This window comes from Aspergillus ambiguus, assembly GCF_047715705.1.
Source record: "Aspergillus ambiguus strain CBS 117.58 unplaced genomic scaffold BDV59scaffold_2, whole genome shotgun sequence".
Classification (NCBI taxonomy): domain Eukaryota; kingdom Fungi; phylum Ascomycota; class Eurotiomycetes; order Eurotiales; family Aspergillaceae; genus Aspergillus; species Aspergillus ambiguus.
Window position 1 is genome coordinate 318,646 of NW_027395515.1, and position 23,930 is coordinate 342,575.

At 53.4% G+C, this 23,930-nt stretch overlaps 6 protein-coding genes across 6 annotated transcripts; 3 read left to right on the plus strand and 3 right to left on the minus strand.

Annotated features, from left to right (window-relative positions):
* Positions 1-3,030: 3,030 nt before the first annotated feature.
* On the plus strand, positions 3,031-8,613 carry BDV59DRAFT_190492 (uncharacterized protein; the record flags this gene model as incomplete). Its single annotated transcript, XM_073691755.1, has 6 exons — positions 3,031-5,998; positions 6,048-6,099; positions 6,147-6,493; positions 6,884-7,026; positions 7,084-8,088; positions 8,356-8,613. 6 exons carry the CDS (start codon positions 3,031-3,033, stop codon positions 8,611-8,613), a joined length of 4,773 nt encoding a protein of 1,590 aa, XP_073552269.1.
* Positions 8,614-9,248: 635 nt separating this feature from the next.
* Positions 9,249-9,667, minus strand: BDV59DRAFT_167909 (uncharacterized protein). The gene has a single exon (XM_073687990.1). It carries the CDS (start codon positions 9,657-9,659, stop codon positions 9,258-9,260), a length of 402 nt encoding a protein of 133 aa, XP_073552270.1. The 5' UTR covers positions 9,660-9,667; the 3' UTR covers positions 9,249-9,257.
* A 536-nt stretch (positions 9,668-10,203) lies between these two features.
* Positions 10,204-12,198, minus strand: BDV59DRAFT_45786 (FAD-binding oxidoreductase). The gene is made up of 7 exons (XM_073696429.1): positions 11,580-12,198; positions 11,415-11,528; positions 11,282-11,364; positions 10,982-11,233; positions 10,901-10,929; positions 10,656-10,851; positions 10,204-10,591 (listed from the first exon to the last, which is right to left on the minus strand). The coding sequence occupies exons 1-7, from the start codon at positions 12,079-12,081 to the stop codon at positions 10,268-10,270; spliced, it is 1,500 nt and encodes a 499-aa protein (XP_073552271.1). The 5' UTR covers positions 12,082-12,198; the 3' UTR covers positions 10,204-10,267.
* Positions 12,199-14,108: 1,910 nt separating this feature from the next.
* BDV59DRAFT_45809 (exoribonuclease II) lies at positions 14,109-17,497 on the plus strand. Its single transcript, XM_073696430.1, has 3 exons — positions 14,109-14,336; positions 14,390-14,739; positions 14,795-17,497. The coding sequence occupies exons 1-3, from the start codon at positions 14,151-14,153 to the stop codon at positions 17,403-17,405; spliced, it is 3,147 nt and encodes a 1,048-aa protein (XP_073552272.1). The 5' UTR covers positions 14,109-14,150; the 3' UTR covers positions 17,406-17,497.
* BDV59DRAFT_167915 (uncharacterized protein) lies at positions 17,495-18,880 on the minus strand. The gene is made up of 2 exons (XM_073687991.1): positions 18,172-18,880; positions 17,495-18,117 (listed from the first exon to the last, which is right to left on the minus strand). Exons 1-2 carry the CDS (start codon positions 18,852-18,854, stop codon positions 17,655-17,657), a joined length of 1,146 nt encoding a protein of 381 aa, XP_073552273.1. The 5' UTR covers positions 18,855-18,880; the 3' UTR covers positions 17,495-17,654.
* A 2,232-nt stretch (positions 18,881-21,112) lies between these two features.
* BDV59DRAFT_197804 (uncharacterized protein) lies at positions 21,113-23,922 on the plus strand (the record flags this gene model as incomplete). Its single annotated transcript, XM_073693011.1, has 3 exons — positions 21,113-21,840; positions 23,104-23,609; positions 23,672-23,922. The coding sequence occupies 3 exons, from the start codon at positions 21,113-21,115 to the stop codon at positions 23,920-23,922; spliced, it is 1,485 nt and encodes a 494-aa protein (XP_073552274.1).
* Between the last annotated feature and the right edge of the window lie 8 nt (positions 23,923-23,930).

The following is a 23,930-nucleotide window of genomic DNA, read 5'->3' on the forward strand; positions in this document are numbered from 1 at the left end:
ACTTGGAAACCGCTAAAAAGGGCCTCTGGTTTCTTCAACGTCGTCTTCTATCCACTTGGCTCGAATGACCTGATCTCACCCCGTGTTGCCGTGGTGCTATTATTATAGTCTTACGTATGACCCCCATGCGTTCCCCCTTTACGATTGGTGAGGGGGGAGAAGGATCCGTATCAACCGCTGCATTTCCCCATTGGGATCCCTCTAGATGCGCTGGTCAGAAAGTCTTGCATGGTGATGATTGAAGAGCCTTCATCTCCTTGCTTTCCATCGAGTGGCTTTATCCCCAGCGTGCGGATGATCAGGGAGATCTCCCCGATCAATCTCTGGAGGACCGACGAATCCAGGGTCAGAGGTACGCCGTACATGATCAATCTTCGCGTAGGTGAGACATTGTCCTGATCTTGGTATGGTCTCCAGTGCATATAAATATCCTCCACAGTCTGAAGATACGGCCTACAGTGGTGCCGGAGAATACTAATGCCCTTGCATCAGTAGCATCTGCATCGGTTGGCTAGTCAGTCGATCAACTATTCCCCACTGTTTTGTTCAAATTTTAATGGCGTATCATAATAGATCTATTTGGCCGTGGAGTGAATGGCTTGAACGGATTACTCCACTTACAGTCGGGGGGTATCTGCATTCCACACGGGAGATATATATCTCCTAGAACAGCCGAAGAGGACCGTAACTTTGGATTGAGAGCAATATATATATATATACAGATAAGAATACTACTATTAAGTAATTAAACATCAAGAATTCACAAAGATACAAGTACAATGTGAGGCCCTAGGAAATTGATGCTGAATGACAGTTCGGCAATCAGTTCCATTGTTGTCTTGCCTACCATTGTTTGCCTTTCCTCTACTTGCGTCCATGCCCCTACCGACTACACATAAGATTGTTCTGCAGGTCTATATTTCGCCTATAAATCAGAAAGCCTGCAACCTGCGTCCCAATCACGTGCGGGTTTATTGACTCCCTGCACTCAAGTGTTCGATCCCCCTCTAGAAGTAACTCAAGTATAATCCTCCAATTCTCAAATTTCCAGAACTAACCAAGGGGCTAGAAGGAAGACTCTTCTAAGCCTTAACCGAGTCTGCTTTGACTTCAACATCAACCAAAAGTCTATCCACAACAGTCATTGAGGGCTGCATGATAGCACAAGGACAACTAACTCCTGTCCTGCTATTGCAGAGACAGATAAAGCCCTCAAATTCCCATTCGATGACAGCGGGTGGTCCCTATATAGTCGGAGGGGCCAAACCAGGTAGGTAGGAAGCAACAACAGGAAGTTCTTTGTCCTGTTGCACGACCAACGTCGTGGCGTTCGGTCAGCCAACCGGGGACGGATGGAAAAGGAAAGCCGAGAGCCACGATCTACCTCGGCCTCTTGACTGAGAGTAATCGACTGAGTAAGTTGGATGGGTGTGGCTATCTGATTAAGCACTTGACCAGTTGCCTTGCCGGGTAGTCGCAGATGGACCAGTGGTAATATGGAAACGGAGAGGGAGATGATCGGTGACGTAGGAGCCCCTTTATTCTGGACGACAAGGATGGATCCCGGCTGGTGACACTGGGACCCATCTCCAGATGGGAGGTTCGCGAAGGACGGATCCAGGTGAAAGGGGCATCCCGAGGTTCGTGCCAGCGAGGGATCAGAATGGGGAAGCTAGCACCAACCAAGCTTTGGTTCTCATAGATTAACGATTGGGCGTTTCAGGTATAGATGGGCGGGGACCAATCAAGCAGAATGAGGATATATTTACTACCTCGTAGGCAGGAGGAATATTTGTTACATATCGATATAGTGGGAGTAGAGGATTCAGGAGGATCCATGAACTACGTATTTCATATCTAAACCTGTACTGGGTTTCTGTAGGTACGCTACCTACGCAGACAGGCAGTGCCTGTGTGGCGAGGTTGCTGTCATTGCTGTCTACCTACTTGGTAGGTACCTAGGAAGAACTTGGGTCGAAAGCACCGTAGGTAGGGACAAAGAATACCTAGAAATAAGGAGAGACCCCTTACCGCATAATAATGAAACTAAGGGGTCGTCAGCGGCCCACCCACAATGGGGTTAGCGTCGTTTCAAGTGCTACCACCAGCCAGTCAGACCCGCCGTCGAGCCCCACTGGCGATGATTTGGGATTAGCGCCGGGGGAATTACAGTGAAACGATTTGGATCCATTTGGATGAAGAAGAAAGATGGACTAATGGGCTCCAGGGTCTTTGTACGTTTCAAGCGGTTGGGATGGACTCGTGCTCCTCTTAGGCCAATGCTATCGTAGGTATACTAGAGTAAAGGCCGGACTAGATGGAATTGGACCGCTGAATGCCTCAACAGGTACCTGAGTGCCGAGAAGATCTATCAGGAATTCTACGGGATTTCAAGTCACGAATGAACGGACTCGTTGGATATGGATGGATACTTACCTACTACGTACGTAGGTATTCCGGCGTCGATGAGAACAATACATGCTCATACCTTCGCTTCGTCTCGTGCTACTCACTGACTATTTAAACCCCTGAAGTCGCTGGAGATCGCTCCCTGCTCCACTGGATGAGGCAATCGCGCCCAAACGGCCTGTCAATTGGACTGAATCTTGAGATTTCCCCCGCTAGATAACTACCTAACCGGGACGCTGTAACTATCAGAGGGGGTTGATCTTCCACACCACTTCGCCTCTTAGGGATCGCCCGCATTCCTCTCTCTCTCTCTCGCTCGTTCTCTCTCCTTCTTCCCTCCCTCTTCTCTTCCACTCCCTCTCCATCGCCACATCCCGTTTCCTCCTTCGCTCCCCCATCCCCACCGAGTCCATCTTCCTCTCCATCTCCCTCCCAACCATCTTAACCACCCATCGCTTCTCTACTACTCTACCTTCCCCCCCTGTCAATCGCCCTCGTCCTTCCGCGGGGGAAGAGACCAGCCACTACGACGGACGGCGCTTCCACGGGTCATGCGCCATAGTCCTTCTCTACCATCCCTCCGAACGACCAACCTCTAATCATTCCCCGCCTCCGACCGACATGTCTGCCGAGGACCCGTTTGCCTTTCTGGAAGAACAACCCGACCGGAAGCAGCCCAAAAAGCCGCACTGGAGAGAGAAACTGTTCTCGAGGGATAAACACAACCGAGGTTCGACCGACCAGCAGATTGAGGCCTTCCTGGCCCCCGTGCGGTCCAAGTCCGTCTCCTATGGAGTGTCGTCCTCCGCCGCTCCCCCTCCTCGTTTGGATGTCTCGCACCGCTGGCCTTCCCCGCAGGACGTCATCAACAACGCCGCTTCGCCCGACTCCAACCCTTCCCCGACCCTAGACCACTACCAGCCCGTGTCCCTGCCCCGTCCGCCGCAGAAGACGTCTCGCGCCCGGAAGGGCTTGACCGTCAAATTCACCGATCACCGTCCCGAGCTCATTGGCGAGGGCGGCGATGAGTCGGAGCTTCCGACCATCGAGATCTCGCGATGTCGCCAGCGTCTGCGCAGCCAGAGTGCCGGTCAGGTGTCCGACGCTTCGAACCCGCCGCATCTCCGACTCGATACCTCCCTGGACGAGTACGACGGTCGAGGTTCCTACGAGAAGACCCATCAGCGGAGGAATACCCGCGAGAATTTGAGGCCCAAGCCGTTAATACAGAATGCCCAGGATTCGGACTTCCTCATGACGTTGAACGCTGGCGGCACCGACCACCATCGGTTGTCGTTCCGAGCCTCGCCAGAATCGAACTCCTTCGCTCAGCGCGTGCGGGCCAAAATGCAGGCCGAGGAGGGTCGTGCCTTGCAACACCGCTATCAGGATCCGCCCTCCCCCGCCAACGAGGAACCCGATGTGCGACGGTCCCCTACCGATGTGCCGCCGGACAGCCCCGATTCGATGTACGAGACGCCTTCCATCTCGGAACCTGACCCCTCCCCCCCGATCAACGTTCTGCGGAGTCCTCCCAGCCCCCCCAAGTCTTATCCTGCCGAGCCGACTCTACCAACTCTGCCGACTCTGCCGACTCTCCCCACCGGGGTGGCTGCGGGTGGACACGTGCGACAGCTGTCACCGTCGAAGGGGGCGTACACTCCAGCGGACCCCGCGTTGGAACCTTCCAGTCGCCCGACGAGTCGGGACAATCGAGAACCCCCCCGCAGCAGTCCTCAACCTCCGAAGATGTCTCTACGGGCGGCCGCCAACCAGGTCGGCGACTCCGCGTTTGCCGACCTGAAGGCCTATGCGGCCCAATATCACAGCGTGATCCAGCTCTCCGCGGAAAACGCCAAGCCCCTGATGGAAACGTCCCTGGTCGAGTGGATGAGAGCGGCGGTCTGGTGGTTCATGCGGGGGAAGAAGAGATTGGAGCTGTATGCGCGGTCCCGTTCGTCCGCTTCGGGGAGGGCATCTTCGCGGAGCTCTCCAAAGCAAGCGGTGATCGATCTGGCCAAAGCCCTGTGGATCAACGAGTATATAGTCCCCCAGCATGACGAGCTGACTCGGTACGGGAGGATGAGCATCGACTCCTTGTTAGCGGTGGTAAGCACGACGGGTGATACGCAGACAGCGGAGCTTCTGAGTCTGCACCAGACCATCATGAACCATGTACGTTCCCTCGCCATGTCGATCAAACGGAACAATATCCTCGATGTCATCGCCACGGAGGGCGAAGCCACCCGCATCGACACAAGTGTGTGGTTGAGATACCCCTTCTTTGCCCCGGATGTCTCCGCCGTCCTCTCCGGCGCCGCCACGAGGTCCATGCTGGTCGACAAACCCGAGAAGACCCCCAACCTGATCCACATGATGCCGCTGGGCGACACGAGTCGGTATTTCAGTTACGGCAGTATGTTCGTGGACGTGTGCGTGAGTTCGCGGGAAGACGACTCGCAACAGCAATTTTCGATCCCGTGCGCATTGTCCATCATCCGAGACCGCGCCGACTGGTACGTTTTCGCTGCCATTGCCAGCCAGAGCGACTTGGTCAATGTGATGATCCAGTCGGATCGGAAGAGAGGACCTACGTGGGATGATGTGGATTGGCAGGTCCGATCGCACTCGATGCGGGTCAAACTCCCCCGTGGGTTCGAGCTGGATGTTATGTTCCAGGAGGACGATTTCAAGAACCTGTGGAATATCGTGCAATATACCCTGAAAACGGAAGCTAGTCTTCAACCCGAGGCCGGGGAGACGGTGATCTTCGAGAATACTCTGAAGGTCTTCCAATACATGGACCCCGGTGCGCCCAAGGCCTTCCCTGTGGAGCCCATTGAACGGTGCCGTGTCCGGCTTTTCGAACGTTCGGTGACCGTAACGGAGGGCACCGGGACCCGAAATGCCCATCGAGGATTCCGGATCACCGTTCTCACGAGCCCGAAGGTGAAGACCCTGAGCAATGTCAAACATGTCGTAGGTTACGGCACGCCCATTGTTTTCGGCCTCCTACGCGGGGAAGACGGGGCTCCGGCTTTGTTGATCAAAGCCAAGGAGGATGGTCGGGTTCGGACGATGCTGATGACATTCCAAAGCGTTCAGGAACGCACCACAATGCATTCCCTCCTTCTGGGAATGCTGCCCAGGGAGGGCGAGGTGAAGACTTCGGACATCCCCATTCGCGCTTATTCCATCGAGCAACCGGGAGACCGGGCCAGCGGTCTCCCCCCCAAGACACATGTGCAATTCCCCGCAGGGACCGTGACCGTGATCGACCAAGCTCACGGTGGATACGTTGAGCATGGATACGGCCCGACCGTTTTGTCGGAAAACCTTCGGGCCTTTGTCGCGACTGAATGGGGATCCGCCACGGACCGCATCAACCTGGGCCCTGGTGAACTGAAACTCGGCCTGGATATCAACAACCGGACGGGACTGAGCCTCTACCGTCCGGCGCAGCAGGACCTGACCGTGTCCGTGGCGGAGAACCTCGTTACCCCCGAGATGCCAGAGACGTTGACCGATTTTCTGCAACTCGCCATGGCCAAACCCATGGTGCGACGATTTGATTTTGCGACAGTCAAAGGTGAGAATTCATTGTCCATGTCTCTCGATTCCATACTTACTGTGGGTAGATCTTCATAAGTTCCAAGCCGCCGTGACCGGATTCCGGGTGCTATTTGACAGGTAAGATCAACGCCCCGCGGACGGTCAATCCAGGCTAACCCCCGTAGTGTCGCTTCTTCATTCTCCATCTCTCGGCGTCGCATGGTGGTTCCGATTACCAAAAAATGGGAGGCGAACATGGCTCGGATTCAGGTGGTGCAACAGGAGAAGGTGGTCCAGCTGATTGCGTTCTTGAACGACTTCAACCACGGGAAGTGCATGAACTTTGTGCTCAAGGGGACAGACACCCTGGAGAGCTTTGGCCGGTCTGGAAAGTACGGCGTTCGCATCGTGGACGCCAAGTTCGCCTTGCCCAAGACCGGCGACGACCCTTCCTCTAACTTTGTCTGTTTGGATATGCCGGAATACGCGATTGAGCATGATGATATCTTCATTACGTTTGATTCCGAAGAAGGTATGCTGTCCGCCTCATCGTCGAGTGCTATATGACTGACCTCTGCTAGACCGGGCCAAGTTCCAGGCCGCTGCGCCTGGATCGCTTCGCGAGCCCTCCAGGATGGGGTCTCTGCGGCGATAACCCAGCAACTGGATTGCATCTGTGCATTATTCCGATTCCCCATCTGCCAGCGTCGATGTACATACATATCTTCCATTTCTCCCTACTATATAATACCATCGAAATGACTCGTTCCATCCCTGCATGAATGACGTACCTTATGCTGTCCCGTGTCACGTGCTACCCCTCATACCCCCCACTTGTCCGTCTCCTCTCGGCTCTCCCATGCGGATGATTCTTTCCCAGTTCCCTCTTCCCCCCGGTACACTATGGCTCCCCTCGGGCAAGACGTGGGCGTCTCGACGCGCACTCTCCATGCGGATGACGCCTTGAATGTGGTCTCGGACGTGGCCCCTCCGCTTCATGTTGCGACTACTTTCCGGTACTCGGACAACCCGGACGAACTGGTTCCCATTGCGGATCTCAGCGGCGTATGCACATTCCAACTCTCGGACACCAGGGTGCCGCTTCTGACGCCTAGCCTCTAGTATGACCAGGACAAGACGCAGCATGTGTACTCCCGGCTGACGGCGCCGAACTTCACCCGGTTCGAGGCGATCCTCTCCTCTCTCCTGAACGGAGAAGCCTTCAGTTACTCCTCCGGCCTGTCGGCGTTACACGCGGCGCTCGTCCTCCTGAACCCGCGTCGCATTGCGATCGGCAACGGCTATCATGGCTGTCATGGCGTGATCGCGATGGTCGGCCGCATGACGGGGCTGCAGAAGATCGACCTGAACTGCGCCGCGGAGGAGCTGTCGGCGGGTGATGTCATCCTCCTCGAAACCCCCGTGAACCCCGAAGGCATTGCGTTCAACATCGAGGCCTACGCGCAGAAGGCGCACTCGCGCGGCGCGTTCCTGATCGTCGACAGCACGTTCGCGCCCCCGCCGCTGCAGGACCCGTTCCAGTGGGGCGCCGACCTGGTGATGCACTCCGGGTCGAAATACTTCGGCGGCCACAGCGACGTCCTCTGCGGCGTGCTGGCCACCCAACGCAAGGACTGGGCCCGCCAGCTGGCCTCCGACCGCGTGTTCCTGGGCAGCGTGATGGGCAACATGGAGGGCTGGCTGGGCGTGCGGAGCCTGCGCACGCTCGAGCTGCGCGTCCAGCGCCAGAGCGAGAACGCCACCGCTCTCGTCGCCTGGCTGCGGGACGCCCTGCGCGCGCAGGCCCCCGCCCCCGGCTCCGACGAGGCCGTTACCCAGGCCGCCCTGGCGCAGGTCTTCCACGCCAGTCTGCAGACCGCCGACGACGCGCCGTGGCTGGCCCGCCAGATGCCCCGCGGCTTCGGCCCCGTCTTCTCCATCTCCATGAAGGAGAAGGACTTTGCGCGGAAGCTCCCCAGCAAGCTGGCTTTCTTCCAGCATGCGACGAGCCTGGGCGGCGTCGAGACCCTGATCGAATGGCGCACCATGTCGGATGCCACGGTCGACCAGCGGCTGCTGCGGATCAGCGTCGGGCTGGAGAACTGGGAGGACCTGCGGCGCGATCTGGTGGGGGCGTTCAAGGCATTGGTGGAGGAGAAGCAGTAGTTATGTTCATTTTATGATGAAGCTGTACATAGATGTGGCACTGTTAGGGCTTGATGTGTTGATGATCGTGCTTGCTTCGTGCTTGTATGTAGAGAGGAGGCTAGACCTAGATCGGAACCGGAGAAAACCCCGCATTTCAACACTTTCTTAACGTCCGTGGTAACTCTTGCGTTCTCAACCCTCTCATGACAAAACAACCGCTATACTACAACACACACAATGTCCCAGTCATTCCACATTCACTACTTCTCCACCGCCTCCGCCTTCACCGGCAAACAGACCGAACAGCTCCCCGCCCCGCTGCCGCTGTCCCGGCTCTTCGACCTGCTCGACGCCCGCTACCCGGGCATCCGCGCCAAAGTGCTGACCAGCTGCGGCGTCAGTCTCGGCGACGAGTATGTCGAGGTGGACGGCGAGGGCGCCGACGCGATGGTGATCCAGCCCGGCGACGAGGTGGCGATTATCCCGCCTGTGAGCTCGGGGTGAGCGCACGATCTACGACACATTAGATGTCCGTACGGCGTATAGACGAACTGGATGAAGAAGTTATGCAGACTCGAGTACGGTACATGTATCATATATAGACGGGCCGCGACGACGAGATTAAGCGGCCGGACGAAACAATGCAGAAGCCAACATACGCAAGAGAACAGTCACAGTGCCATCCGTTTATCCATCCATCCACCCATCCATGCAATCCCATCACCAATGCATCATGCATCCACCTTGCCATCTCCTGGGGCTGCAGCCTTCTTCTGTCTCCAGAGACAGACACAGCAAACCACTGTGAAGAAGAACATGATACTATGACATCGACGTCAGCCCCATCAGCCCATTTACGAGAGAAAGAAAGATCGCAACAGCAGCAGCAGAAGACGAAGGAGGCATACCAAAGAGCAATACTCAACCCCCAGATCGACTTCGCCTCCAGACAGACCCCCTTCGTCGCGGCAATCAGACTCCCATACTCGATCTCGCCGCCCAGATGCGCGAGATAGCTATCCAGATGCGTGGCGAACGTGTACGCCGAGTCGCCGGCGGCGGAGTCGCGGATCTGGTCGCACTGTAGGTACGACAGCGGCTTGCCGATGATGACGGCCACGACGATGACGGCGACGAGCACGAGCGCGTCAGCCGCGGCGGCAGGCAGACACGGCAGGATGTCGTCCTGGAAGAGGATCGCGGTGATGATGCAGTAGATGACTGCGATGCAAGTCTGCGGTTGCGTTAGGAGGCGGGAGAACGGCAATGGGGTTGTGCAGCGGGGTGCGTACCACGGTGATGGTGGCGATGAAGACGCCGGGCGGTTTAGCGTTGTTCTTGACGATCTCGGCGATGAAGTTGGCAGTTAGGCCGATGATGGTGATGAGGCAGCAGGCCTGGGTGAGGCGGGCGAGCTGGAAGGTTGCGCCTAGGGCTCCATGCTTGGGCATTTTGGGTTGCTGGTGGCTGTTGGTTGGGTGTGGAGGAGATGCGGTTGGATGATGTATGTATGTATGTATGAGGACGAACAATGAATATGGAATGGACATGGACGTGACAATCGACCTTTATATACTGTCCTTCATCCTCGTCGACAAAGAAGGATCCCAATCCCCAGGTCTAGGCCCGTCCCAAAATAGAGCTCGATTGTCTGCGTCAAAGCAACCTCCGTAAGCGCCAGGGACATCCCATCCACCCACCGAGAGACAGGTCTAGACTGCAACGGCGTCGTGCACTGACCTGTATAAACATCGGTATGGATAGCTATAGCTTCGTGATGTCCTGATTTGTCTGTATGCTCGTGAGCTGCTGGACTGCCGCCCTGCGTGGGCATGCTCCACCCCGGCGCTTGCTGCGTATCCCGCCGGCCATCCTCAGCCAACAGCCACACAAGCTTAATCCAACCTGACACAGCCAAGGATGCTGCTCTGCTGATCGGAGGTTTTATTTAGAGACAGACGGGATGGGCTTTGTCTGGCGGCGAACTGCCAGCCGCGGGGGCATCGAATCACCGGGACGGCATCGAGCCCTGCTATAATTGGAACCCTCATATACGAAGACGAGACGAGTCTATTGATGTACATGACTCAATCTAGCTAATATTACAGGAATTAGAGTACTGATCGATCACTCATTACACTCATACTGTCTAGGCCGTTCAGCCCAGACGGAATCCGCCACTGGTCCGCTTCTGGAAGAACATCTCCGGGTCGTACTTCTCGCGCACCTGGCGCGCCATCTTCCTGGAGGCCGGGTCGATGCGGCCCCAGTAGTCCTGCGCGTAGTTGGCGTCGTTCATGAACAATGGACGGTACGCGTCCGCGATCATCCCCTGGTCGACGAAGTCGGAGATGATCTTGTCGAACCCATTGAACAGGTTCTTGTTGGCGGCGTCGACCTTGTCGTCGCTGGCGGAGAACGAGTACGAGAAGTCCAGCTCGATGACGATGTACGGCTGGTCGGCGGGGAAGTTGATCAGATCCTGTCCTGGGCGTTAGTGGGGTTGGGATTCCCATCAGGGATCGGGTACGGGTGGGTGGACTTACGCCGCCCAGGGCCTTCGCCTTGCTGGTGATGGTGCGAGGCATCGGCTGCAGGGCCAGAGACCCAATCACGCCCGGCACGTCGAGCACCGTCTTGGTGACATTGAACCAATGGTCGTAGTAGGTCTGCATGACTTCCTTGCCGACGGTGGCATTCGGGAGGGGCGTGGTCTCGGTTGCGATGGTGTAGCGTTGACCCCTGGGCGCGGTTAGTGGTGGTTGCGAGGCTGGACATGGGTGGAGCTTACTTGAGAATGAAGAAGTCGTTGTTTTTGAGCTGCAGCTGCGTGTTAGCGACGGCTTGGAATCGGGCGTCGGCGTGCACAAACCAGGTCGTAGTAGGTATCCCAGGTCTTGGTGGTGTCGGTAGGGTTGAGAGCCTTGAATCTATCAAACACTCCCTGGGGAGGCTCCGGTCCGTCGTAAAACAGGAACATGATCCAGGTGTTGATGACAGCGGCGTGCTCGGCCGTCACGATGATGGCGGCCTTGTCGTCAGGGTAGTTCTCGGTGAAGTCGCGGACGGCCTCGAGGACGTCGGGAGTCTGGTCGGGGGTGAAGATGTAGTTGCCTCCCCAGACCTGCATCCGTTAGACGTTGTCCAAACGCGTGAAAGCGACCGAACTTACCTTGCCCACGGGGTGGGTCTTGACAGTATAGGAAGTCACAATACCCAAGTTGTTTCCACTTCCCTTCAGGGCGGCGAAGAGGTCTGTCCTGTATCAGCATATATTCCAACCCAGATATCTGTGTAGGTCTTACCGCTATTGTCCTTCTCATTTGCATTGACAACAGTGCCATTGGCGAGGACCACCTCGAAGTTGACGACGTTGTTGGCCGCCCAGCCATACTGCGAGCTCAGGAAGCTCAGTCCACCTAATCATGTTAGCCTACACATTCAACTCAAGTGTCCTTCATGCATCATACCTCCGAGCATGTATCCTCCGATCCCGACGCCTCCCAAACGGCCTCCCACTAGTGCACGCCCCGGGGCGTTCTTATCCAGGCTCAATTGGGCATCCTCCCAGTCCAGACCGGGTCCGATGATAGCGGTTTCGTCGTCAGAGTTGTACACGACTTGGTCCAGGTTCTTCGTCGAGACGAGAATGCCATCCTGGATGCTAGCGAAGCCATTGTTCGGCATGTGACCACCGGACTTCACAGCGAAGAACGTGTCGACGTCATGCAACTCCTTGACGACCTGGGACATCTCCATGGCACTGGAAGGAGCAACAATGCATGTCGGCTTCAGGTCCCCACATGCCGTAGACCAGTAGTTGTTTTGTTCCTGGATGTAGCTGATGCTGATCGGTGATTCAACCGAGATTCCCTGGGCTTCGAACTTCTCACAAAGGTCTGCCGCTGCCAGAGGAGCAAGGGCTCCCAGGGACAGAGCCACGGCAGCCCGCCTCATAGAACCGGAGATCATGGTAGCTGGAGACCGGGGGACAAGGGATAGAAAGAGTGATAGGCAGACAGGGTACGCTAGTTAACTACGTCTGCTTGACCAGGACAACCCAGTCTTAGAAGAGAGAGGACAGGGGTGGGTATATATGCAATTCCATTTGGAATTGATCGAGCTTCTGGAAAGGGGTAGTCGGCAGGCTCCTTCGCCCACGATTCGCATCATCATAATCGGAGACTACCCCTAGACTAGTAGCCCAATGGGCCACCAACATAGAGGAGTCAGTCCGGTCGCCCTGGTTGGAACGATATCGGAACGGTACGATCGACGAACGACTGCCAAGCTGGGCCATCCCACCCGAGACGTGTGTTTGAATGCCGTCATGATGAAGCGGCAGATGTGGTTCTGCAGGGGAGTGTGTAGCCTCGGAATCACAAGATTGTGGGAAAACTCACTGAGGTGACTGCAGGGTACCCCAGGACAAGCACGGAGAGACTGATATGCCTGCCAATTAGGATGTGTTTCGCATGGAATATCCGCGGAAAGTCCAGCGCCGTACGGCGTACACGGATTATCCGCATTCACCCAGTGGATCAAAGACACCCACCACAGGATCAACCGTCAAGGGCCACTACAGGCCCATATTCAAATATAGAAACTTGCGGATAGGAGGCTTGGCCGAATTCATTCCAAGAACCCAAGTCGAATAGGGGTAACCCCATAGATAGCAGTGTCGGCGAGATGTAAAATCTGAAACGTACGCGGGAGCATAGATAGATGGATGATGTTATCGGGAGCTCCTCTATCCCGAGCTTCTGATATGTGAGAAGATGCATGCGTACTGCGTATTCCAGTGGCCGATCCAAGCGATCGACACGGAGCGTTGAACTGATGGAGGAACCCTATGCGCATCATTGCCTGTATAGGAGAGAGCGGCCCACACGTCGGATGACAGGAGGCAAGCTCGCTCAAGCTCGCTTAAGGGCATTGTGTTCAATGAACCGAGTCGAAAATGCGGGGGAAACGAACAAGGGCCGTTAAGATCGGCTGTCACCGAATCATCAGGGGAATGATTGCCAAGATCGACATATGGAACCTTGGGCTGTCGCCCTGCCTTGATTATGACAAACAGAAGGAGAACGCCCTCCGGACGGGGTTGTCCCTCGCATGCATATTCTGTTTTCCAGTACCTTGATCGTCGAAACTGGACTATTGGTGGATAAACTTTCCTCATCAAGTCGACGAGGCTCCCCTGTAAGCGAGGGGTGGCCTGAATAGCTCATGATAGATTCACATGGTAAGAGTCGTTTCCTCTCTCACGGCTAAAGCTTCCTCAGCCGAGGATAAGGACCGTACGACGCCCACAATCCTGCTGCTGATGGGAGAAACCTGGGAAATCCGAAAGATCAGCATTTGGGAGAATGCGGGGACCCCAGTATTTTCCAAATCCGCCGATTCCTGGAGGAGCTATTCACAATCCAAGCCCTTGAAGATAGCCAATTAAGACGATTAGGATGAGGCCCTTACTGTCTCGAAAGGCAGTTGGATGCCCCGAAATATCTCAGGCAATGGCGGTATCTCGGGCGATAAGCGGCATCTCGGCACTGAGATGAGATGAGATGAATCATATGGCCGGATCGCTATTGACGATTGTATCCCACTGTGGGAAATGATCTTTTCAGATCTCATTCCCATATTTGAGACTATTCCTGGAGTTGCTCTGGACTGCAGGATTCTTGGTGATTGGAATCCCGCTATGATCTAATCCAGGGGTTTGTACTCTTCTTGGCTCGAAATTATACCCAGTCTATCGTGAGTAAGTCGTGTTACCACGTGTGTATGGCGAGGACACTCAAGGTTCAAACCTATATTTGTTCGTCAAATGTATCTCAACCAGTACGCAGTAGAAGTGAACTGGCTGCAGTACCTGTTTGGGAAATGCCTCATTTGGACTGTGGCCTCACCGCCAAGGCGGTGAGTGTATCTGCCGGTATAATCATCATTTTTCTCCATCGATGGACTTCGCGCGACATCGTGTTCCATACCTTCCGCTCACAGACACTGCCTGCCTGGAGCATGGATAGTGTGCCAGTATGTCAATAGCGTGGCTGAGGAGTCGAGCGTTGCGGAAGGTGGCTGGTGTGAGCGTGTCACACTCCAACGGTCTCTCCGCTTTTGTGTCCACTACTATTCATCGCCATCGTGCCTTTCTTGGTGGCAGTACATTGTTATCTAATCTTCAAAGTACCACCAGGAGGCATCTTCATAACGGGACGGATGTAAGCTTTGCCCTCTCTGGAAATTCTGGCCCATATGCTGACCATTCGCACAGGCCTCGGCCCCCGGACAGGATCTCCTCAGACAGTCAACAACATCCATCGAGGATATCCGTCTCAAAACCGAATTTGAGGAAAATAAAGACATTCGGCAATACCTACGGAAATGGCAGCAGAGCCATCCGAGTCGGTTGGATCCCGTGCGCGGTCCCGGGACGTTGAACGAGCTGGACGCAACGGCTCCATGGGTCGGTAATATGTTGAATGATAATAGAGAAGCCCATGATGCTGGAAGTGACACACTACGTGCGGCGGATGAGGACGTCTCTGATTTTGCCAATACTGCCGATGAGGGCGAGGGTATCCATGACTTTCTTGAGCCTGGAGATTTGGTGGCGCTATCGTCGTAGGTGCCGTCCGACTGCGATGACAAACTTCAAGATACTGACTGTCGTTGCTAGGTCTGATGGAGTTCTGAACCTCGCCATCTATGTCAGATCGATATGCAAACAACAGCAGTTCTATACAAAGCGGGGCAAGTGGCGCATTGCGTTCAATAGAGACATAGACTATGTCATCAAAGCCTTCGCTCCGCCAGAGAATGTCACTCCTTTGTACCCGCATTTTCCCAATCAAATTGCAGAGCTGAGCTCTGAAATGCAGTCTGCCGTCGAAGGTGGTGTCCCAAGGCCAGTTGGAGCGGATCTACTGAAGATGATTGGCGACTTCGACGAGCGGGTCAAAGAGTTGTACCAAGCGAATGCGTATCGTTTGGATAGAATGCATGAGATTGTGGCCGACGAAGATGAAAAATTGGATTTCACCCTCGAGGAATTGGCTTGCAGCGCCTTAGAGATCGAGAAAGACCAGCTGGACGACGCGATCTTATACACCGTCCACAAAACTGCCTGCCAGAATCCTTTTCTTATCGAAAGCGACCGGGGCTCCCCGTTCACCGATCACTACCTTGTTCAGCCCCGACGGGTTGCAGCAGTCCTCGATAAAGTCACCGCATGGGTACATGAACACCAAGAATATCTTGTTCGAGCGGTAACTGGAAACGATGTTCCTAATTTCAGGGACCATCCTTTGCAGCAATTCATTCAGAAAGCGCAGCGTCTTATACGACGCAGCAGAAATGTGCGGTCTCCGACCACCATGGCTTCCGTTGGGCCCACGGCGCAACGCTTCGAGCCGGGACAGGAAGAAAAGCCTATGGTCTACCGTGAAGTGTTGACGGAAAAGTTCAACCAGACCGATCGTATGATAATAGAATACCTCCAATTGTGGTGTATTCCCCCAAGAAGAATGACTTCTGGCGCTTTGCGAGCTGCCGGCTCGCATATCATGCGGGCCACAGGGATGTACAATGCGTTGGATCTGAGCGCGGGCTCGGCCTCGTTATTCTTACAGGAGCTGGGAGTCATATCGCCTTGGGAGAATCTACGAGTGCTCAATCAAGCTCTCGCACTCCCGGGCCATGGCGTTTCCAACCAGTCTGACGCGGCCTGGGCAAATGTCCAAGAGGCGTGCGACAGGCTGAATGCCGAGGGTCTCACCGACAAAATGCAGGATGCACGCGTTGACTGGGGGAACCTTCCTGTGTATTGCGTTGATAATGTTGATGCCCAAGAGATTGATGATGGTGTCTCCCTGGAGCGTATACCGGGGTGCGACGACACCTTTTGGATTCGTGTGCATATCGCCAACCCCTCTGCTTTCGTCGAGGCTGGAGACGATATCATGAAATACGCCGCGTCGCGTATTGAAACTCTATACATTCCTGAGCGCACATATCCAATGCTGCCCAATTCCTTAACACAAGGCAATTTCAGTTTGGCCTCGGGTCGTCCGACTCTGACATTTAGTGCCAAGATGAACCTCCAAGGAGAGGTATTGGATACGGACGTTTCCAATGGCATCGTTCGAAATGTTATTTACACGACGCATGACAAAGTACGCAGTCTTTTTGAAAACCCCACGAACAATGAATTGGACACTTTGACAGTGGGAGGGGTATTTCCTCAGGGGCATGGTCGCGAAGGCGTACAAACCACGTTATCGTCAGAGGATGAAGGGACATTCCACATTTTGAGAAAACTCATGCTTGCATTTCGCGATCACCGGCGCAAAAATGGCGCGATGGAATGGCCTTCCACGATGGACATCCCAGTGTCTGTAAGCGGTGGAAATGCACCTCTGAAGCCCTACAACATGGAGGTCACAGAGGGGCGTTATTTTCTTGGAGACCCTATTATACAGCTGCGCCCCCGCAGGGTTGATCCGCATGAAGTTCCAGACTATACAAAGCAGAATCTCATCTCCACTCTCATGAACCTGGCTTGTTGGGTTTCCGGGAAATGGTGCGCTGAGCGCAACATACCAACTGTCTACGATGGGACATTCTATCATCCCGAGTACCCCAAGCTCACGAACAAAAACATGTCGGAATATGGTGGACAAAAGTGGCTGCAACTGGCATCTCCAAAAGGTGTATCCTCATCAAGTCCCCTACCGCATGTTCCTCTAGGCCTTGACGTATATACGAAGTCGACAAGTCCGCTGCGCAGATACACCGATCTAATGGCCCATTATCAGATCGAAGCTGCTCTGCGCTTCGAACAAGAACGTGGTCGGCAACTAGACGCGAATAACGACGGTTCGTTCTTACCCTTCTCACGGGAGAACGTTGACAAGTTTATCTCGCAATCCACGTGGAAACGTAGCCTACTCAGAGGTGTTTCTAGCGGATCCAGTCAATTCTGGGCTTGCATGTTGCTTTTTCGTGCATTTTATTTCGGAGAGTGTACCCTCCCAGAAACGTTCACTTGCGTGCTACATAAGCCGTATAGTGCTAGCTCCATGATGGGAACACCTTTCGCCCAAGGATATGCCGGCGTTATATCAGAGTTGGGTGTGAGATGCCAGGTCCTCACTTCTGATGTTCCTGATGCAGACATCCTGAGTGTTGTTCAAGGTCAGATCAAGGCCGTGGACTTGTCTCGTATGCTTGTCATCATGGAAGCTACAAGGATGGTCAAGCCATTCCAGCGCGTTGGCGAATGGGCCTAGACCATCGGTCGGGATCTCTCGGAAGATTCTCGTTATGGAGGCATGGGTACTATGAGTCCAGACTGTCTTGTATTATATACCATGTACCATATATGATCTCGAATTTCACTCCACAGAAGACGTACATAGAAGACACCGAATGAACTCCCACCTGCACCTCTACAGTTCCAGTATGCCGCGTCGATGTTCACCTCGGCATCGCTGCCACGGGTCTGTCTTCTGCTCCACCTCCGACCAAAGACTGAGACGTTAGTTGACCTCAGCCTTATATGTCACAATATATCTCTGTCCTGCGTGCTCAGTGACAGTATACCACTCCTTTTTCGCCTCGTTATAACTCAGGTCCTCGTTTCCTGGTGGGAACCAGGAGGAGGACTGTTGTGCGGTTTCTCCAGGACTCCAAGTGAACAAATCGCCACCGTTGTTCTCCCCATTGCTTCTTCCAAGGTAGAAGGTATCGTTACGAGAAAATCCACCCTGCATTCTCAGGATATCCACGCAATATGCCCACGTCGCCGTGACCACGCCGTTAGTATTTCGTAGCCGACGGGTGGTATAGTCCAAGGGATACTTGACCAGACGAATAGGAAGATCCACATCTGTTGTCTGATATTCTCCCACCAGGAGTGTGTCCGGTGAGTCCTTACGATCAAGAGCGACCCAAGAATGTCGGAAACTGGATGTTGGCTGTAAGTCTGACCAGCTGTATGTCCTGTGCTCGATTGGTTAGGCCATGATCCACCCTAAGGACAAGACAGCGACTCACCGGATTTGAGGTAGCACATATCGATAGCTATTAGCCGAATATCCTCCAGCATCATTTTTGCCAACTCCGTCTGCTATGGAAACCTCCCACAGATTGTCCAAGTCAAACACACGCAGGCCATGGCTGGTGTCCACGACATATAGCGCATTGCCATACCAGGCAATGCCCCCGGCATGGATAGGAACAGATTTGAAGTTGTCCTTCGCGCTCGGCTCAACCAACATGACATGGCGGTATTTATGGTTGGTGCGGTCGATAAAACTGACCCGAACATTACTGTCGCCTTCAGCTTGGTACCAGCTCACCAGCCAGACATCGCGGCCCTCGTACGTTCCTACGGCCAATGCATCCCCAGAACTGCTCATGCCCTGGGGAATCCATTTGGTAGTTTCGTAGTCGCCATCGTTCCATATCCAAAGTTCGTCAGGGTTCCCAGGGACAGGACCGGTCGCGAGCTCGCGGTTGGCGGAATCGAGAACTTCGGAGACGGTGACCTTAGATCCTGCGGCCTCGAAGATCTGCGACAGATCGGCCAGGTAGGCGTTGTTTGACTCCTTCAAGGTGAAGTATGAAGGATCAAGTTGGTTGGTCGCTCCATCACAGGCCCTAGGATCTGCGGTGACCGGAGATGCCAGCTGTAAGGCAACGCTGAGAATGGCGGCCTTAGAGAGACTTTTGAACATTGTATTGATAGCTGTTGATGTCTTCGTGGGGGTCATCCTGCCTCATCTCTTTGCGCACCCCGGACTTTTATCTATCCCACCATCATTTGTGGCGTCACACCCCATGTCACCTTAAATCTGGTTTTTGTCGTATCCACGGGAGGACATTGAATACGAGGCATTGCCAAGGACCGGTTATTTGCTTTGTGGGGAATGTTGCATGCGAAATTGTCTATACGAAGTCTCTAGCCCCTTCTGCAGACATTTTGCCAACGCTAGGCTTTCGCTAAGATACAGGCTTGACCTTGTGAGGAAATGTGGCGTAGATAGAACCACAAGATTTTTATGTGTTCGGCATTGCTGTATATATTTAGAGTCATCGATATTGATGTGAAATTTCAGGACCTCGTGAATAGAATGGTATTATGAGGATATTGTGACCACTCGTATGTTCAAGTCCCCCTGAGTATTATTCCTAAGACATAGCCATTTAGCCTGTATTTCAACTTCGTCTGATCTATACTATGGTGGGAAACAGTAGCTCTCATCAATTCCTTGACACTCAAAATAGAAAAATTGAAATAGACCTGACGCATACTCCAGCATTCCATCTCATTCTTTCTCAACGTATTTCTAAAAGCGACCACCACCATCGGCGACGTTTAACGGAATATGATCGTAGTTGCTGATATAAATGAAGAGACTGGAAAGGAAGCTGCAATGAAGCGACGGTCCAGTCGACGTTGACAGAATCTCCAATTGCGACTGAACACCAGGAGATCATCTGGGTTTCTGATCATCGTTACTCCAGCCCATCTATATCTCAAACATCCCGATACGACTCTTGCATTCTCTCTCTTTCTACATTATTGCCATGTATTCAGACGAGTTTCACCACCCGCAGCGAACCGAGCTCATTAATAAGTTGGGAGCCATCCTTGGACCAGAAACCAAGGTTGATTCGGCCGTTTGGGCTTGCCTGTGGTTTGCAGATATCGAAAGGATCCAGACGCTCATCACATTTGCAAGGCAAGATGGGGATGCCTCCCTTCTTGTAAGGAGGACGCTCCAATCCCCCAATACTACAGTAATGCTTAAGGCCTGTAAGTATATCCCGCCCGACGTGATACAGCTTATTCTGATGCACATCACAGGGAGTCATCATTCCAGAAGAGCATTCGGCAGCACACCGAGCGAGCGAAGCTCGAATAATGAGGCCGTACAGCTTGTGAGCTTACCTGGTCTGTTCGTGATGCTTGCGGTCGTTGCTAATCTAACTCAGTGCCAAACAAGAGATGCGAAGACCTGCATGTTAACTGGACTGAACTCCGACTATCCCTTAGAGATACTACATATCTGGCCAAATGGTTTTCTCAAAACCAATTCGGACTATAAGAAATTCTGGGACATGATGATGTGCTTTTGGTTAGAGGAGAAAGTGGCATCGTGGGAGAGGGCAGTACTCAGGACCGCTGAACCGCAGGCTTGCGAGAACTTGGTGTGTCTCTCCCGCGACGCGTGCGAGGCCTGGTCAAGCGCTCGCTTTGCCTTGAGACCTTTGGGAATCAGCGACGATGGCAAATATGTGGATGTGCAATTCTTTTGGCTCCCTACGCGCACTTACTCGAGCGACAAGCAGTTCCTTATTTTTCGCTAGATGACCTTTCCTCAGATGACGTAAAATATTCATTGTTCTACGAGGACACGGGTAAGCGGATTCAGAGCAGCGAATTGATCCAGTTCTATACTCGCGACCCGGTCGTCCGCCCACTGCCCTCAATGGAGTTACTACAGCTCCAATGGCACATGAATCTGGTTCTTGCATTTAGCGGAGTGGGAGACGGGTCAATTAACGAGGTCGACTCCTATATGAGTTTCTTGTTCAGAGAAGAGGCATCTGATGAAGCGAACATTCCATAAGGCTGAAGTTGGTATAGTCTAATCATTCGTACAATAGCGTGCTCGGTTACGGATTAGCAGGAGATGACAATCAGTGTCATTCTCGGCTAAAGACTACGCAGTACTCCGTAGACAGGGGCACTTGTATGAAACAAGAAGGGATGTGCTATTCGTAGATATTGATCCGCTCTTATACTTACTTAGACGAGGAGTAAACTCCGAGCATTCTTTATCCGCGACGCCGGTGGGGATATTGCATCAAAGCCGAGCTCCATCACACGGGCGTCCAAAAGTCCAAGTTTCCTTTTTCTTCTTTTAAGGACAGCCTTTATTTTCCGCCGAGGGGCATGGATTTATTCAAAATATAAAGCGAGATCATCATGCGCTCCGTTATCAGATTAGTTCCCCTGATCACCATAGCCAGCTCGGCATTCGCTCAGTCCGTCACGCAGCTGTTCAACTTCTCCACTGCAGTTGACATCGAGAACAGCAATATACGTCCAAATGGCCATCTCCTTTTGTCGACCTTCGCAAACGGCGGGTTGTACACACTGAACCCGCAGGAGCAGCACCCACAAGCTGAAATGGTCGCTCTTCTGCCCGGCGCCACGGCATTGACCGGAATCACGGCCATCGGGATTGACAAGTTCGCCATATCAGGAGGCGTGCGAGGCCATTACCACTACGACAACGAAACAATATACACTGTTGATTTTAGGAGAAATGCTACGGTGCAGGTGGTGGCCAAACTGCCCCAGGCGGAAATGCTGAACGGTCTATGCGCACTGCCGACGCGGCCGCACGTGGTGCTGAGCGCCGATTCCCGTGTCGGCGGGCTGTGGAGAGTTGATACTTCTCGCAAAGGAGGCAACGTCCAACTTGCTTTCCAACATGAGGCGCTGGCAGCGCCAGCAAATGCGTCATCTCCTCTAGGAGTGAATGGACTGAAGATTGTGGGCGGCCATGTCTATTTCACCAACTCTGCGCGTGGCATCTTGGGCCGCGTACCGGTGAACGAGGACGGTACTGTATTCGGGGAGGTTTCGGTTATTGCGCACTCGGGGGGTCCTTCTTGGGATGATATGCTGGTGGATGCTAGTGGAGTGGCGTATGTCGCGCAGAGAGAGAATGACATCGTTCGGATATCGCCTGATGGGAAGAATACTGTCATTGTGCATAGCTCGATATTACTGGGTCCGACTTCTTTAACACCTGCAGGTGATGGCCAAACGGTCTATGTTACCACTGCTGGTGCAACAGTTGATGGCGTTGAGCGTAGCGGACAGGTCGTGGAGGTGAAGTTTCCAATGGTGTAATAAGGCATAGAAACACAGTAAATAGTGCAGTCTTGTCAGTGAAGCATACACTTTAACGACCTAAGACGTAAACTGCCATTGTGATTACTATCCCGATTCATTTGTGGAACCGCTGTCGTGGCTAACTGACACTGAACGATGGATGTCCGAGCTGTTTATAATTCTCTATGATATCTTTTACCTCGTGTTTTAGGTTCGTACCTTCATATGTGTGTTACCTATGTTGTATTGATAATCATCCTATATAATTACGATGGCCAACGCGTCTGAATCACAGCCTTCTTCGAGTTGGCCATAGCAGGGATCAATCCAACAATATTTCATGTGCCAATGTGACAGTCCGGAGCAAGGTTACTTATGATTGGAACAGTTTCTGATAAGAAATGCACGATAATATAAATAGACCCTTCGCAACCCCTCATCCATGTCCCATAAGGCTGCTTTGTAGATAAGACGGGGACACTGCCTCCGCCGAGGGCCGTGCCATGCATTGTTCACAGTTTACCACGATGCAATTGGATGAGATTCCGTCTTGCTGTTGGTCTGCCGCGATTATGGCCTTAAACCCAACAATAATATGTCAGTTCCAAGACTGTACAATGTCTTGTCTCGTTTGGGGGTCCACGGTAAATAACCTAATGATGCAAAACTCGGTCGCAGAGCACAGCCTTATGGTAAGTCAGATTATATCAAAGACGATCCCAGACGGTTTCAGTTCCCATCTGACTTGAAGCAGCACATCTATTTTATACATCGTTTCAGATGTCTTTCACGATCAAATATCTTGTTTCATCTGTATTCTAATGATTGTGGATTATATTCTGCACCTTGCATTGCATCTCAACCCCGCATACTTGCATATTCTCTCATTTGCCTCTACGACCATCTCCAGCACTTTTTGCTTCCTAGCATCCAAAGCCATATCTACTAGCTGCAATGAGTGATTGCAAAGCTGGCTCCAAAGACTGCAACTTCCAGTGTCCTCATGGTGGCAGTTGGTTTGTCTGCGAATCTGCACCCTACTTTGTAGGCTGTTGCTCCTCTGATCCGTGCAGAAATACCGAATCATCTTCGCCATGTCCCGACCTCTATCCCGCTTCCTTCAACGAGAGTGTCTATGACTCCATCCGTCCAAACAACTGCATCAATACGACAAGCGCGAACTGGTACTCCTGTGCAAAAACCAACCCGCCCTTTCTCGGTTGCTGTAAAAGCAACCCGTGTGCCCAAACTGCCGGATGTCCCACGAGTGATCTGGTTCCCGCTGCATGGAGCAAATCCTCCATCGACCAACTCTCATTGTTCCTCGATGGCGCGCCGTCGTCAACCACGGGACCTAGCGAACCAACAGCCTCGCCTTCCGATTCCGACTCCGCATTATCTGCAGGGGCCATAGCGGGAATTGTGATCGGTGCCACAGCCGCTGTGATTTTCGCCGTGGTAATGATCTTTCTCCTTCGCCAACGGCGCAGACGATCGAGGGAGGATGGAGGCAGAGAGCCGCAGTGCGCACACCTACATGATCCAGCGCCATCCTATGACCAAGGTCCCCAACAAGCAGGTATGTAATTTCCCGCGTCCCAATTTATTGATTGCTGCAGCAACGGTTGACGAGATGTACAGACCCCCTGCTCAACGCCAGTCCCGGAACCTTAACCAGCAAGCACCGAGCTAGTTCCAGCATCGGAACAGCGTATGGGTCACCTACTGTTGTTTGGGATGGTCGGCCAATGTCAGAAGTGTCCAGTGATGATTACCACCGCTGGAACCAAGGGCTACATATAGAGGGCCTTCCGACTAGCGCTGCACAAGCGAAGTCCATCCCTGAATTGGATTCTACCCCAAATGAGGTGTATGAGATAGGTGGGAGGTGAATTATTGA